The sequence below is a fragment of the Aplysia californica genome, unplaced genomic scaffold (assembly GCF_000002075.1).
Source record: "Aplysia californica isolate F4 #8 unplaced genomic scaffold, AplCal3.0 scaffold00033, whole genome shotgun sequence".
Classification (NCBI taxonomy): domain Eukaryota; kingdom Metazoa; phylum Mollusca; class Gastropoda; order Aplysiida; family Aplysiidae; genus Aplysia; species Aplysia californica.
This window is the reverse complement of record NW_004797303.1, coordinates 2,316,721-2,332,051: the sequence shown is the minus strand read 5'-3', so window position 1 is coordinate 2,332,051 and position 15,331 is coordinate 2,316,721. Positions and strand designations below refer to the sequence as shown.

The following is a 15,331-nucleotide window of genomic DNA, read 5'->3' as shown; positions in this document are numbered from 1 at the left end:
GGGGGTGGAGAGAGGGGTGAAACGCTGACAAAGTTGAGCCGATTAGTTCCCAACTATGATAAAATCCCCCCTTTCGAAATATAGGACTACAGATGTTTGAGTTTGATAGAAATGAAATTATAAAGGAAAGGAAACCAAATCAGATGGCCTGCCAACCACTCACAGTCACAGAAATATGACAACATAATAACTGATGACTTTCCATGCAATAAAAATTGTAACAAAAACACGAATAGTGACAACTGTGACATTTGGAGCCCTAGAATAAAGAAACAACAAACAAGAAGAAGAACAACAACATAACAACAACAAATAACAACGGTAACGACAGTTACAACAAGGTACATTTTGTTTGATTTTGTAAGGAGAAGCACATCGGCACAATCATTTAGTGCTGAGAAAAAGTAAGACAGGCAGACAGACAGAAACAACAGAAGGAAAGGAAAGAAGAAGGGCCTCCCAGTGGCACCCTCCAACCACCCTCTCTAGTCACATTAGAAGCTCCACTACCTACAAACAATAACAGCAACAACAGCGACGACAACAACAACAAAGACAACCATATTAATTAGTTTTTAATTTTAGTAAGAGTTCTACGGCACTAATGTAACACAAAAATAGGCCACATAAGTGCTATTGTTAGCGCTTTGTGGTTTGTTTAGTTGTTTTCTGAACAGACAGACTACCTGATTCGACCCAATCATGCCGACCAGACTAAATGAGCAGTGGACAATTTTTCCACGAAAGTTAACGCTTAATACAAGAGTGATAACACCCAGAGAATAGAAGTAGAAAGAAAAAGAAAGAATAAAGCAAAGCTGCAATATGTCAAAACAAGTAAACCTTTCTTTAATCTCTCGCTGTTAGGTCAGGAGAAAAGGAAATCACGTTCATCCACAACATAATATAGAAAATGCCATAGAAATGTTCGGGCTTTTTAGCTTCAAATAACGAAGGTATCAATAATAACGAAGACATCGCTATTGCTGAGGTCGCTGCCGGTATCAAGTTTATAGTTGCGGCTATTGTTGTCGCTATTGTTATTCCTGTTTCTAATCTTGTTGTTGCTGTAGTTGTCTTGGTTGCTGCTGATCTTGCTGCTGTTAATGTTTTAGTTTTTATTGTCATGGGGCCCACAGTTATGGATATTTTGTTGGGATCGTCGCTGTTTTTATAGTTGCTATTGTTGTTATCTCTGTAGTTGCTGTCGTTGTAGTTTTTATGGTTGTTGCTGTTGCTGCCGCTGTTGTTTTCGTTGTTAGGTTGGCAGCTGTTGTATTTGAAGTTTCTGTAGTCGTCGTTGTTTTTGTTTTTATCGTCGCTGTTGTTGCTGCCGTAGCTGTTATTGATCTTGCTATCATTGAGGCTGTTGTTGTTGTTGTTGTTGTTGTTGTTGTTGTTGTTGTTGTTGCTGCTGTTGTCATCGGAGTTGTCCCATTCACAAGCGTCTTTGCTATCCTCATCTGAAGTCACAGAGGGCCAACTTTTGTACAGAGGAGGGAACTGAGTAGATGACTTCCTGGTACGTGCCCCGTCAACGAAACAGCCCGTCGGTCTGTGACTGCCACGCCCCCCGCCACCAGGCCCAGACGACAGTTGACCAGACTTTGGTTCACCCCCACCCTTCGTGAAGCAACAATGACCTGAGTTCCCGTGTGACCGTCTTCTCGTCGATCGGCCTGACTGCAGTCGTTGGGGGCCACTGTGAGGGGACGTCTTCTCCCCGTCTGAAGCTTGCCAGGGCTTCAACAACTCAACCTGAACGGGCGTGTCCGAGGTGGACGCGTAGGTCTTCATTACCACGGGTCTTTGGTGTGGGAGAGGGGAGACGCCGCCCTCCACGCTGAACTTGTCGTCTGTCGTGAGGCCAAGCGAGGGCCGGATGTGTCTGCTGGACCCAGAAGGGGAACCTGCTGCTGTGACTGCCGAGTCGGGGCAGATGTTTCGGTGGGCTTTGGTGACGTTGAACTGAGGGGAGGGGCGATTGGCTTTGTCCAGGTTGTTGGAACCAGACTTCTTTAACTCCGTGACTTCTGGTTTTCCCTCTCGGGAATTGTTAGAGCCAGCAGTATTTTCAACCCTCGGGGTGGGATTTTCGTGGTTTGACCTCGATAAGCTTTGCGCCTGAACATTGCAATTTTCCGTTGTGCTACATCTTCGAGAACTTTGTGAATTTGATGTCGCAGATGAAGTCTCGTTTTGTGTTGTATTTGGTATCGAATATACAGTATTCACATCTGCTGGATGTAGCGGAGACAAAGAGTGGAGCAGCATGATAGCTTTATCATGAACCGTCTTATGGGACACAGATGTACCTTGACCTGTTAGGCACACGGAGACATGGGCGGAACTTTGTGAACCACATGAAGTTTGCCGGTTTTCTGATAAACATGTTCTTGTTGAAAATTTACTCGTAGCTCGTGACAGACCGTCTGTGGCAGTATCCTCATCAAGTCTTGATGAAAGAGATGGAGACCACCCTTTGCCGGTCTCCCAGGAACTTGAAACCTTTTTACTGCACTTCATTTCTGAGTTATGTTCCTTCCAAACCTGGGGAACATTCGGCACGTTTGGTTTGCCCGTTCTTTCATGGAAATATTTTCCTTGAAAGACAGAGTGGTTTTTTTTCTTTTCTCCGTGAATACTGTTCTTATCTGCTTTTGGAGTACTTTCAAAGTCCAAAGTACCAAAAAACGGAGAAACATTTGAACTTTTTAAAATGTTGCAATGAACGGCATTTTCGGAACAATTTGTACGCATTGTTCTTCCATCAATGGTCTCAAGGTTTGTGCTTGATACCGAAGTCAGGCCCACGAGTACATCTGCATGCACTGTGGTTCTCCCTGTCAGTCCATCGCTTCTGTCCTCGCCGACTCTGGAGCACGGGGCACACGGACATTTGAGCTCTCTCCTTGCACGATCATCGGCGGTTTGAACAATGCGTTCTCCTATACTGCATTCTCTCACGGCTGAATCTGCCGTGCTGGCGTTGCTGAAAGAGGAGTCCAGCTCGGTGAGCGGCCTCAGATCCGCCAGTCTGAGTGTGACAGACGTGTCGGTGTGGGCGGTGCCTGTGGACAGACCCGACAGATCCCCCAGGTTCACTTCCGTGTGGAGAGAGCTGAACCAATCAGAGCTGACGTCCGCCCCTCCCGCACAAGTCCCGGCCCCGCCCCGCGCTGAATTGTCCACGGGCACGCCAGGAACAGTGACAGCCATCACGGGATCCGACTTGTCTCTCACTGTGGGATTGTTGGTTCGCGTTTTATCTCTGTCTTTCAAGGAAGTCTGTACATTATACGTTCCTCCCGAGCTAGAGTCACTGAGAATCTGGAGAATTTCGTGTCTCTCGTCGTTCAAGTTGACGCTGATCACATCCTCTGCCTTTTCGTGTGGACACGGTGGGAGGAATGCTGAGCCAACGACCCCCGGTGGGGTCCTCACCGATATGGCGGCATGTGTCTGGTCGAGTGGACACCAATGACCACTCGATGCAGCCACCCCGTTCCCTGACCCAGCGACCTGCCAACCCTTGTACTGTGGCGTCTCTCCCAAGCCTCCCTCGTGTGTCTGTGTCCTTTGCGCTGCCCGGACGGCCCGGACTGCCCGGGGTGTACCGTAAGCTGCTGAAGTCAGAAAAGTGTTACCGTTTTTCCAAACACACTTATCCTTGGACTCGATGCCTGCTCGGTCTGATACAGCGTTCTTTCTTTCTGAACAGCCACGTCCATTTACTGGCGATTGACCACCAGGTATTGTGACAGGGTGGCTGGAGTTTGACACGGAAACCCCTGACTCGTGCATGATCTGAGAAGGGGATAAGCTCCAGGTTTTCCCCCCCTCAACATTGTTGGTACTGACGAGGGACGTTTGCAAGCTCACGTCTTTCATGGATGTCAGGCTGTCATCAGGAGGCTCATTGCTAGTAATTTTCTTCTCTAAAACCTCAACATGTTGAATCCCTACACTGGTTTTCTGGTCACTTTGCTTCACTGAGTGTTTATTCCAGCTGCGACAAGAACATCCTCCCTGCTTGCAGCGCATTTCTGCCCCTGCCATATGTTCTGTGTTTTCCTTGGCTGGCCGAGGTTCTCCCTCAACACCAAACTTACGCACGGCGGGGACGCCCCGATCTGTACAGCAACTTGTCGAGGACTGAACGCCAGCTTTTCTCGAGTGACAGTTACGATCGCTCTCTGTCGGCGATTTACTTTTCAACCTTGCACAACCCCTCCGATTTGATTCCTTTCTAGACCGGTCCACCGGTGTGATAGCCCTACCAGGTCGCGAGGTTGAGCCCAGATTGGGCTCACTTGTTACGTCGTGTTCCCAGCCTGGCTTCACTGTCTGGTTAGATCTATGTCTCCTGTTGAAAGATCTGTGAAATGCAAAGGGGCGTGTACATCTGTCAGCAGAACAAATTCTTTTCTGACAGATAGATTTCACAGACTTCATGACAGTTTCTGTTTCGCTGGGTGTTATGTCTTCAGGCAAGGATTTCAGGATGTAGACATGATTTACCAATTCTCGACTAGGGTTAGCTTTTGCTTTATTTGAACCTCCACTTGAGTTCACAAAGTCCGAGTTACGCCCAGCTCCACGACCAGGCATGTCCATTCGATCGGTCAAGGAACCTCTCTGTGTTTGCTCTTGCCCCTTCTGCTGCCTCCGTCCCCGGGCTGAAGTCTTCCCCACCGTCACGGTGCCTCGTGCAGACTGCCCGTTTCTGGATGCCGGCTGGGACATTTGACACAACTGTGATCTTAGAAGCGACGCAATTGTTGGGGTGGGAAGTTCAAAATCGGCTACGGTGGGAGTCTTACAGAGCCGTACGCCCCTTCTGGGTGGATACCGGAACTCTGACCTCTTGTACCTCCTACGAGCTCTTTGTCTGCTATGAGCACTAACTCCGGAAAGGGGAACGATGGTTGGCCGTGGACACGGCTCACTGGAGCAGTCACGTGAATTTGTCAACAGAGTCTCGCGTCTGACAGACGTTGACTTACTTCTTTTTTTATAGGCTGCGGGGTGCATGGCGCGGGTCTTACTTTCTTTATGTCCAACAAGAGATGATTCAACCGCAATACCATCATGCTTCCCACGTCCCCAGAGCTTATTCACAAACTGAGAACTCGCCCCCTGACAAGATACAACTTCATCAATGATAGCTTTGAAGGTTTTGGAAGTACTGCTACAGCGCGGCTCTGACCAACTTCTGTTTTTCCTGTTCATCTGACAGGGTTTACTGACGAGACATGCATCTAACTTGGCCAAATATTCATCGCTAACGTGATCTGCTCGCCATCTGCGCCGCCTGGATTTCCCGTCCTGGTAGTCTCCCCTCGCCTCCCGCCGACCTACATGTTTTGCCTTGCCCACTTTGCGGCATTCAGAAGCCGACAACGGTCGTCTCTTGTATTTAGCCTTCTCCGTCTCTAGCTCTGAACACACTTCAATTTGATCTCTCCCTCTGGTCCGTTTGTCACTCTTGTATCCTTTGACATTCTCTTTGCCAGAGATAAAATTATCAACCTTGGGCTTTCTAATGGACGAACGACATTTTTGTTGAGAGTGTTGAAAGGGGAGGTATTTCTCTATATAGAAATCCACACACTCCTCGTCTGTAGTACACCTTGGCGGTGATCTGTGCGCGTGACTTGACTTCTGTGCATACCCGGTACGACAGACTTGGTCAGAAGTTACCAGAGAAGCTCTGAATCTTGGCTTGCTACCAAGACCAATACTGTTTGCTGATCGGTTCCGCGAGGAAACTCTTGTTAGTCGTAACTTCTGTCTCAATATGGAAGTCTTTGAACGTTTGACAACACAAGTGTCTGGAATGTTCTGTCTACCTGTTGGCGTCAGCTCGTCTCGTTCGTCAGCGAAACTGGAGTCGGCGTAACCAGACGACGTGTGCCCGCCACTCGATGTGTTGGAGATTATGGAGGACAGGCCGAAACTTAAATCTGTAGGGTTTCCCTGATTCTGATGGGAAAAGGTCAAACGTCTGTCGCAATAGTCGTTACCCAACTCCTCGCCTGCCTTCAAACCCTCAGCGTCAAAGAACGACTCCATGATCTAGACATTTCTGATGTAGCCAGTGGCAAGTTCGACATGGATCATGCTGACAAGAGAGGAACATGCTATGTTTATGTTGGGGAAGGTTGGCGCAACACGGATGTCACTTCCGCTGCACCGGTCACAGACGGTGCTGACTGGTGCTTGCGAATTTTTAATTTTTTTTTTCCTCCAGCATTTTTGAATGTTCTCTCAGCTCTTTCAATCGATTTCTAAGGGAAATGCAGGATGCTACAAGAGTACAAGTCATTGCATGAGTAAGAGTGGCTTGAGTAGCGATTTGATGATCTTAAAAGGAAAAGAAACTATAGGAGCTAAAATCAACTAGGGACTAAAACGCTGTTGCATGCGTAATATCACATTAAAACGTAAACAAACCAAGTACAAAGTAAAGATTCTTACAGTATATAATTTATATACAGTATATCTTCAACACGACACGTGCTACTTGCTCGAGGGATTATTCTAAACTGCCGTGATTCGTGAGAGATCACGTGAAAAACATACGTTAATGGTCACGTGATACACACTGACATAAAGGACATAACTCGCGTAATATAATGATCACAACCACACACAATTACTCTCTCTTAACAATAAATGGTATTTTTTTTATAGAAGCACTCCCGTTTCGCGTCACATCCACTACCGGAAGTCAGCTCCTTCACCACTTTAGTGCCGTCGGATATACGAATAAGATCAGTTTTTTGTGTGCTAAGGCTTAGATTTAGTTTCAGAATTTTTTGGGTGATAATGCATGCTTTTATAGTCATTTGGGGGGGGGGGTTCAGGGGGTCTCCCCCTGACGTGTGAGTACGTAATAGCTGTGTAGTAGGGCAGTAATGAGGAAGGGGGGGGGGTTCATGGGGGAGACCCCCCTGAAATAAAGTGCCGTAACATCTAAACTAACCATTTGAGACGGTTTTCAATGCCAAAATCGTGTTCAGGGCCCTAAAAACTAAATAAAGCTACAAAACAATACCCTTTATGAGACGGGAGGGTTTCTATGAATTTACCCAATAAATCACACCCCTTCCCCTTACTCAAAACAACTTCCTCACAGTATTAACACAGATGGAAGGATAGCTTAAGGCAACAGTCACAACATGTTTATGAATTGAACAATGCAAATCGTAAGTGTATAGTAGTGTACTTGCTGGGCCCCCTTTCGATGAAAGGAATGATGGGTGCATAAATATTAACTGAAAGTCATTGGTTAAAAAAAGAAAGTATGAGGCTAGATCTATACGGGTCGCACACTTAAAACAGTGTTCATTACTGCGCGACAATGCGCGATAGTATCGAAAGGAAGTACGACTTGAAATAGACAAACCTGGCGGATTTTCTAAAATTATTACAGAGACAAGCGTCGGTCTACAAAAGCGATCGACGAAATAAAGAAATTTAGCATTTTGCAGCAAAACTGTCTCAAAACTGAAAAAACGAAGGGCGTCATGATCTGGAGAATATTTTAAAGAATCTTTTGGCGAAAACTGCATGTCGATAGATGCAACCATTAAAAGCCCTTTTGAATAGCAAAATTCGGCAACCACAAATAGATAACAGATACATGCACAAGAACAATAGGCTCCTATACCATGAGTATGCCTACAGGACTAATCTGTCTGGGGATTTTCTTGTCCTCGTACTACGCCTTAAACCTACTTCCTGCTTTGGTGCGGGAAGACTGGTAGGCTCGGGATCCGAGACCTTTTTTGATGCCGCAATAGATGCATCACCAAGAGTAACCTGAGATTCTGGCACTAATGGTGCATCTCTACGAGTAAACTGAGACATGTTTTTTATCTGTAGTTGTTATGTCCTGTATTCAGGTTGTTCTTCGTGATCACGAAGGACTTGCCCATCTGTTCTATCATAGTTGCTCAGGTTGTACTCAGGTACATGATGATCAATCATGTCGGACCGGGACAACCGCTTGATGTCTGCGTTCAATACCACGTGTTGCTGTTTTGACCTAGGATGAAAGAGGGCCCCCTTATTTCAACATTCACACCTGGCTACCATTCCCCCCCTCTCATCCTGAAGTTTCTGACAAGCACATAATCATTCACACCAAAGTCTCTCACACAGGAAGATATGTCATTGTAAGCTTTCTGAGCGTTCTGTTGCTAAGTTACCCTCTGGTTCAACATAGGATGCAGAAGATCTAAATGGGTTTTCTTTTTCTTGCCATGCATAAGTTCTGCTGGACTTAATCCAGTAGTTGTAGGTGGTAAGCATCTGTACTTTGTGAGACATTTGCAAACCTTTTCTTTGAAGCTAGTCCCTTGTATTTTAACCATTGCTGTCTTGAAGCTCTGAAGACAGCGCTCAGCGAAACCGTTTGAAGACGGATGGTATGGAGACACAGTAATATGCTTGATACCATTACCACTCATGAAAGCTCTAAACTCTGAGCTTGTAAAGGTAGGACCATTGTATGTGACAATTTGATCAGGAAGGTCGAAGTAAGAGAACACATCTCTCAATTCAAGAATAGTGTCTTGAGCAGTGATTTTGCTCATAATCTTAACTTCTGCCGTTTTGAATGAGCATCTGTCACTATCACAGGAACACTTTACCCTGGAAAGGACCTGCAAAGTTGAGATGCACTTGCTTCCATGGCTATTCTTGCCATTTTGACGAGAAAAGAGGGGCTTTGGGAGTGCTTTTCCCATGTAACTGACAAGTATTGCAAGATTTAACATTCTTTTCATTGTCAGCATCTATCTGAGGCCACCAGGTCCACGATCAAGTCTGGGCTTTCATGCGTGCCATATCTACATGTGTCTCATGTAATATTATATGTAAGACCTTCTCTCTGAGAAATGCGGGAATAATTACTCTTGTGCCCCACAACAAACAACCTTCTCCAGTTGAGGAAAAACTCTCTCCATAGTGCGCTGAAAGATGCCCAGTGCCGCTGAAATCACGAAGCACAAATGCTGATAAGTGAATAATCCCTTGTGGGTATTGAAGGTTGTCAGCTTTTTGGACTCTTCGTCCAGCTGTAACTGAATATAGGCATTTGAGAAATCAAGTTTTGTGAATTTCTCACCTCCGGCTAGAGCGTTGGCCAGGTCCTCGACTCGGGGAATAGGGTGACTGTCGTTCTTGGCCACCGTGTTCAACGTTTGTATTGTAGTCGCCACAGATGCGCACAGTACTGTCTTTCTTTGATACCGGGATGATGGGTGTTGCCCAGTCTGAGAATTTCCAGGGTTGAATAATACCGTCTGACTTGAGCCTGCTCAGTTCCTCTTCAAGGCTAGCTCGCAGTGCATATGGGGTTGATGAGTCTTACAGCCCTGTTTCCAAAGCTCTCTTAAACGTTAGGTCCCGTTCAGAAAGCAAACGTTGCTGTATTTTTCTGTTGTTTATGCCACACACTAGTCTCTCAACATTTCTTCCATTCTATCTTCGAATTCACAATATTCACTGAGACGCTTAAGTTCAGCCACGTAGTATCTCATGGACGGTCCGAGGGCTCTCTCACAAAAATAGAACTTGAAAAGCTGAACAATACTGGAAGGGCGAGGATTGTGATGGTCCTGTAGAACTTATACTATCTCAGCAAAAGAACGATCTCCCGCTTTGCTATGCGGGACTAAACTGGTTAGCAACTTGTACGTTTTTGCACCTACTGAACTGAGAAGAATGGCTCTCTTCTAAGATTCGTCACTCACCCTGTTTGCACAAAAGAAATGTTCTAATCTTTCGAGATAGATCTATTCTTTCCCCGAATCCTCCTTCTCATTGAATTCATGCACTGAACGATTGTCGCCATGGCCAGCTCACTTCGAATTTTCCTTGTCGCCAATACAATATCTTAAACATGACACTTGCTACTTGCTCGAGAGTTTATTCTGAACTGCCGTGATTCGAGAGTGATCACGTGAAAAACACATCTTAATGGTCACGTGCAGTGGCGGTGGGTGGACCAAAATTTGGGTGGGGCTTAGGTTGCTTCCAGTTCTTTACCACCAAATAGCAAGCAATAAGAACTAAACAGTAATGATTTTTCTATACTCACGGTGAGCCACGGCAGTTTGAGAACCATTCAAACGAGAAGAGTTGCCTTTGTTTTCCATCTCTTTGTTCTTAGTTAAATTTTTGTTTATGGTGGGACGAAGCCGATTTACCTTCAAATTTCCTCTAATTAGTTTTCGTGTGATGAAAGAGTTGCCTTAAAAGTACATGTGTAGTTCGACCTGATTTATAACTGTTAAATCTCAGCAGCACAAACACAAACATGCACACACCGCACTTCAAACATAATACTTCTATGAGCTGGATTAGTGTGCCGTGTAGTCGAGAAAGTTGAACGCACCCAACAAAGAACCAATGAGCGCACAGGTATCTGTGTCAGTGGGGGAAAGTGTGTCGTAAACTTTCACCCCATTGCCAGGGCTAGGAGAGCGTGAGCCCGCGGTACAGTGTTATTTTTTTCCCAGTCTTCTACCTTTTTTACGAGAAGAGTTTCATTAAGGACGGTCTGTGGGAAAAGGGCTAATCTTCGCTGAGCCCTAAAGACAGTTGATTGGCTGCTGGGTTACTATAGTTGTAAGCGGTGACAACAGTGATTGGATAAGCGAGCAAGCCGCCAGGTTGATCACTCTGTGTTCATTGCGTGCGGTCAAAACAGTTTCAACTGCTTATTTCGTTATGGAGAAACTTTCATTTACTTTGGGATAGAGTTGGGGTTGTGGTTAGGGAGGGGGTAGGGGCTCAAGCCCGTGAGCCCTTCACTACCCACCGCCACTGGTCAAGTGATACACAACTCGCATAATATAACGATCACAACCACACACAGTTACTCTCTCTTAACAATACATCACAATATTACTTTATTAGCGTCTTGTTTGTCTGTAAATGCAATCTGACGGACGTTGTGAGAGGTCTATTAACCTCTGAACAATCTGGAAGGAAACTGTTTTCGCAAACAGCAGCACAAACCACGCCATTTATAGACTTAAAGTAGACTGAGAACACCATAACATTCAACGACTTTACTTTATTTCTTCTTTCTTTGTTTGTTTGTATACCTGTTTGTTCGTTTTACAATTCATTGTAAGCACCCCGCCAGTGAGATTAGAGAGAGAGAGAGAGAGAGAGAGAGAGAGAGAGAGAGAGAGAGAGAGACAGAGAGAGACAGAGAGACAGACAGAGAGAGAGAGAGAGGAAACTTTAATGTCTTCACCGCTCACCGCCGCTCGTGCCTTCAGATGCAGATCTTGTTTCCGATTTGTCCGCCCCTCTGGCTTCTGGCCTAAAATTGAAAGTAGAGGAAGACACCATTTTACCCCTGCCGATCAGTTTCAGTTAGGTTTTGTAACAGTTTTATGGCAAATGCAATACAATAATTAAGTCATGTACGTGCTGTAGATTAGAGGTGTTACAAGACAGTTGTTATGGAGAAAAGGAGAGATGAGGTCGATAGATATTTGATAGAAAAGGAGGAGCAAACCACAGAAAAGCACCTTCTATTTAATGTGTGTGTATTTTGTTTGATTTTTGTAAGTACACAGCCTAAATTTACCAAAGTCGAAGGTGAGTAAATCAACCTTTTTTCTTTCATTTTTTCCTTCACCAGACAAGAGTATACTTCTGGCATTACCCATCAAACCAGTGATTGTGGTGTAGAGGTTAGGCACTTCGCTGTTGCACGCAGGAGACTCGAGTTCGATTCCGGAGTGGGGGAAAATCTTTATAGAGTATCTCGGCCATTCTGCTGGGACGTTGTATTCTTCTCAGACCAAGTTGGCCCTGACAGGCAGGGTCCGAAGCCCACCTCCCAGATTATCTAAATTTCCTCTCTCTCTCTCTCTCTCTCTCTCTCTCTCTCTCTCTCTCTCTCTCTCTCACACACACACACACACACACACACACTCGCTCTCACGCTCTCTCTCTCTCGCTCTCTCTTCTGGCGCTGTGGTGTCATAAGCAGTCAGCGATGCTGACAGCACGCAAAAGCTCAACTCCTGCTTGGGGATCCTTAAAAAGTTCTGAACATGGGTCTCTGAAATGTCCCAGCACACGTGGTCTGGCACGGTATTATCCAAATTGTGTCGACGTAGGCGTAAAAACGTCGACATTAATTTAATTAACTCTTTAAGGACGTGGTAGACACGGATGTCCGACCAGCAGCAGATCAATGACAATGCTGTGGCACATTCAGAGCCACCATACACAAATGAGAAACACGAATTCGCATATATTTTATAGAATGCATGTGGTCGCCTGCCTTTGAAAGTTTTCGTTAAAGAAACTGAAATTGGGAAATTTTCTGTATAAACAATACAGTTCTTCTTTTTCTTTTTGACAAGTACCCCAAAACAGTAACGGCACATCTTCCATCGTAGCCCGCCCTCAATGACCAGAACTCGCGCCCTCGGTGAGTTGTTCTTTGTTTTAGTAAGGTTTTACGGCGCTCGCAACTGCATAAGCTCATATTATGAGCGCCAAGGGGTGATGTCAACAGAGAAGTCCAAACGGGGAATCAGGCTTACTCTGCTCACCGCTCGAGTCTCAACAGCACAAAGCCTGTTTCGACTATCAAAGCACCCCGGAAAAAGCAGTTCACAAGCGAGTGACAAACATAAAAAGAAGTAGAAGAAAAATGACAGTTGTAAGAATGAGAAACGAAAAAGGAAGAGTTTCCCCAATGCTGTTTGTCCAAACAATCCCTCACCTGGATCTGGCGACTCCCCCAGTGTCATGGCAGCCCGTGTCGTCTGGTAGACAGTCGCGCTGGTCCGCCATGGCCCCCAGAAGCTTGAGCTTGTTCCAGCCGCTGGGCGTGTACCCTCCACACAGACCTCCCCCACAGCCGACGCCCACGCGGCTACCACGGCCCTCGCCTGCGTCACCATAGAGGACAGAACATCTTATTTCACACAAACTGTTTTAGTTTTGGTTAAGAGTTTTGCAGCACTTGCAACACTATAAGGTCATATATAGATCTAAGTGCCGAAGATTATTAGTTCATATGACCTGATGCAGTTGCGAGCGCGTAAAACCCCATACTAAACTATTAAAGAAGATTAGTTTAATTTTAGTTTTAGTAAGAATATTACGGCACTTGTAGGTGCACAGTAGGTCACAAACGTGCCGAAGATTAGAGGTATTACAAGCGAGTAACAAACACACAAACACAAAAGTAGGAGAGATCAGAAGATAAATGTTTGATAGGAAAAAAGGAGCAAACCACACCAGAGCCCCCGCCAACCATCCGCGTCAGAGTTTTGGGGGCACTTGCAAAAACACAATAAGGTCATATAAGTGCCGAAGATTAGAGGTTTTACAAAAGAGAAACAAAAACAAAAAAGAAGGAGGGGCGAAAAGGACGATAGATGTTTGACAAGAAATAAGGAGCAAGCCACGTCAGAGCACTCGCCGACCACCCACTTCACACAAATGCCCCCGCCCCCCCCCAAAAAAACCCCCCCCAACAACAAAAAAAAACCCACTGACTAAAATAAGGCGAAAAAACCCCGAGGCAAACTACTTTCGCCTTATTTCTAGTAAGCGTTTTAGGGTGTTTGCAACACAATTAGGTTATGTAAGTGCAAGAAATTACATTAGAGGAACTACTGGGGGGAACACACAAAGAACACATTTTGAAGGAGGAATACGGACGAAAGATTTCTTTATAAGAAAGAAGGCGCAAACCACACCAGAGAAACCGCTTACCACCAACTATTGCTTTCGTTTATGGGACAACGATACTATCGTGTTTAATATTGTTTACCGAGCAAATACATAATATGGTTCCATCCAAGGACAATATGACGTTAAGTAACCATTTTATTTTGTTTCGAGGCATTTTATTCAACTGTTTCAGAACGAGGTGAGCAGTGTACTTATTTTATGTCCGATCAGCACAGGTCAAAGGCAATGTTGCGGCACATTTCCAACCATCACAGACAAACCAGAAACAAGAATGTACACGTTATTATGTTACAGAATACTGTATGAGCATGATATTGATAAATGAGCTCAATTACAATTCTACTGAGCATAAGAACATGATAATAATACTCCCCCCCCCCCCAAACCTTTGGAAATGGCCTAAAGACAACTTCAGTCAGTAGCTCTGCCCTGTGTGTGTGTGTGTGTGGGGGGGGGGGGTGCTACTTAGGGAAAGTTTTAGTTGAAACATGGCAGGTGGCAAGCTTGGGCTGCCCACTGTGGGAATGTTCTATTTGGACGTCTGACTTGCTGTGGTATCGCCAGTCGACTTAACGTACTTATTCTAACAGTACAGTGACATTCTCTACCGGGGTCTGTCAGATTCTTTATTGTCTCTGGATATAAATGACATTCTATTCTCTATTAGCTAGGAATATCCATGACATTTCAGTCTCTATTTTCTCTGAATATCCATGACATTGAATTCTCTATCGTCTCTGGATATCCACGGCGTTATATTCTCTATTCGCTCAGGATATCCGTGGCATTGCATTTTCTATTGCCCCTGGATGCCCAGAAATTCTATTCTCTATTTGTTCGGAATATATCTATGATATTCTATTCTCTATTGTCTCTAGATATCCCTGACATTCTATATGCTCTGCTGCCTCTGGATATCCATGACATTCCATTTTTTATTGTCTCTGGATATCCATGACATTCTATTGCCTCACAGTGGTGAGGACATAATGTATAACTTTGGAGAGGTTCTCCATCGGTCTTCTTATCTGTCTTTAGTAAGGTTTTCGTCAAGTTCACGGTCACTGCCCTCGTAAAGCTTTATATCTAAGTTCAGTGTGTGCGAGGCTCTATAGTGCCTTACAAGCGTTGCTGGATTTGTTCTCGTTGGCGTCAGTGTCGCAGTGGCAGGATTCGGGACAGACGAAGGGCGGGCCAGTGGGACCTCTGTGCAGGCATGAGCGGTACTTCTCTTGGCAGAAGGCGGAGACGGCTTGCAGAACGTCGCGGCACTCCATGTACGGGTTACGCTGCATGTTCTTCAGTGAGCACCTCAGGATGTGGTTCTCGTTTCGGATTCTTGCGTTCTCCCTCCGCACCCGGTTGAGGTCCTGTCTCCTCATTCGCACCATCATCTTGGCGGTTTATTCGTTGTCGTCAAAATTAAATTGATCTAGTCTGACAACGTTCTCTTGGCGCCTTTTGTAGTTAAATAGTCTGATCATGTGTATAGTGTAGTATATAGTGTAAAGCGCATGGAGCTTTCTGTAAAGCGGGGTTATGCACTATACAAATGCTATTATATTATTATTATTATTATTAT

The 15,331-nt window shown here is 45.2% G+C and overlaps 1 protein-coding gene across 1 annotated transcript; it reads right to left on the bottom strand.

The window, feature by feature from the left end:
• Positions 1 to 849: 849 nt before the first annotated feature.
• LOC101851101 lies at positions 850 to 11,334 on the bottom strand. The gene is made up of 3 exons (XM_013091323.1): positions 11,286 to 11,334; positions 1,239 to 6,124; positions 850 to 860 (listed from the first exon to the last, which is right to left on the bottom strand). Exons 2-3 carry the CDS (start codon positions 6,073 to 6,075, stop codon positions 850 to 852), a joined length of 4,848 nt encoding a protein of 1,615 aa, XP_012946777.1. The 5' UTR covers positions 6,076 to 6,124; positions 11,286 to 11,334.
• Positions 11,335 to 15,331: the final 3,997 nt, after the last annotated feature.

What these genes read in the sequence shown, in the direction of transcription:
- LOC101851101 (XM_013091323.1), bottom strand. Translation starts at nt 6,075, where the DNA reads ATGGAGTCGTTCTTTGACGCTGAGGGTTTGAAGGCAGGCGAGGAGTTG.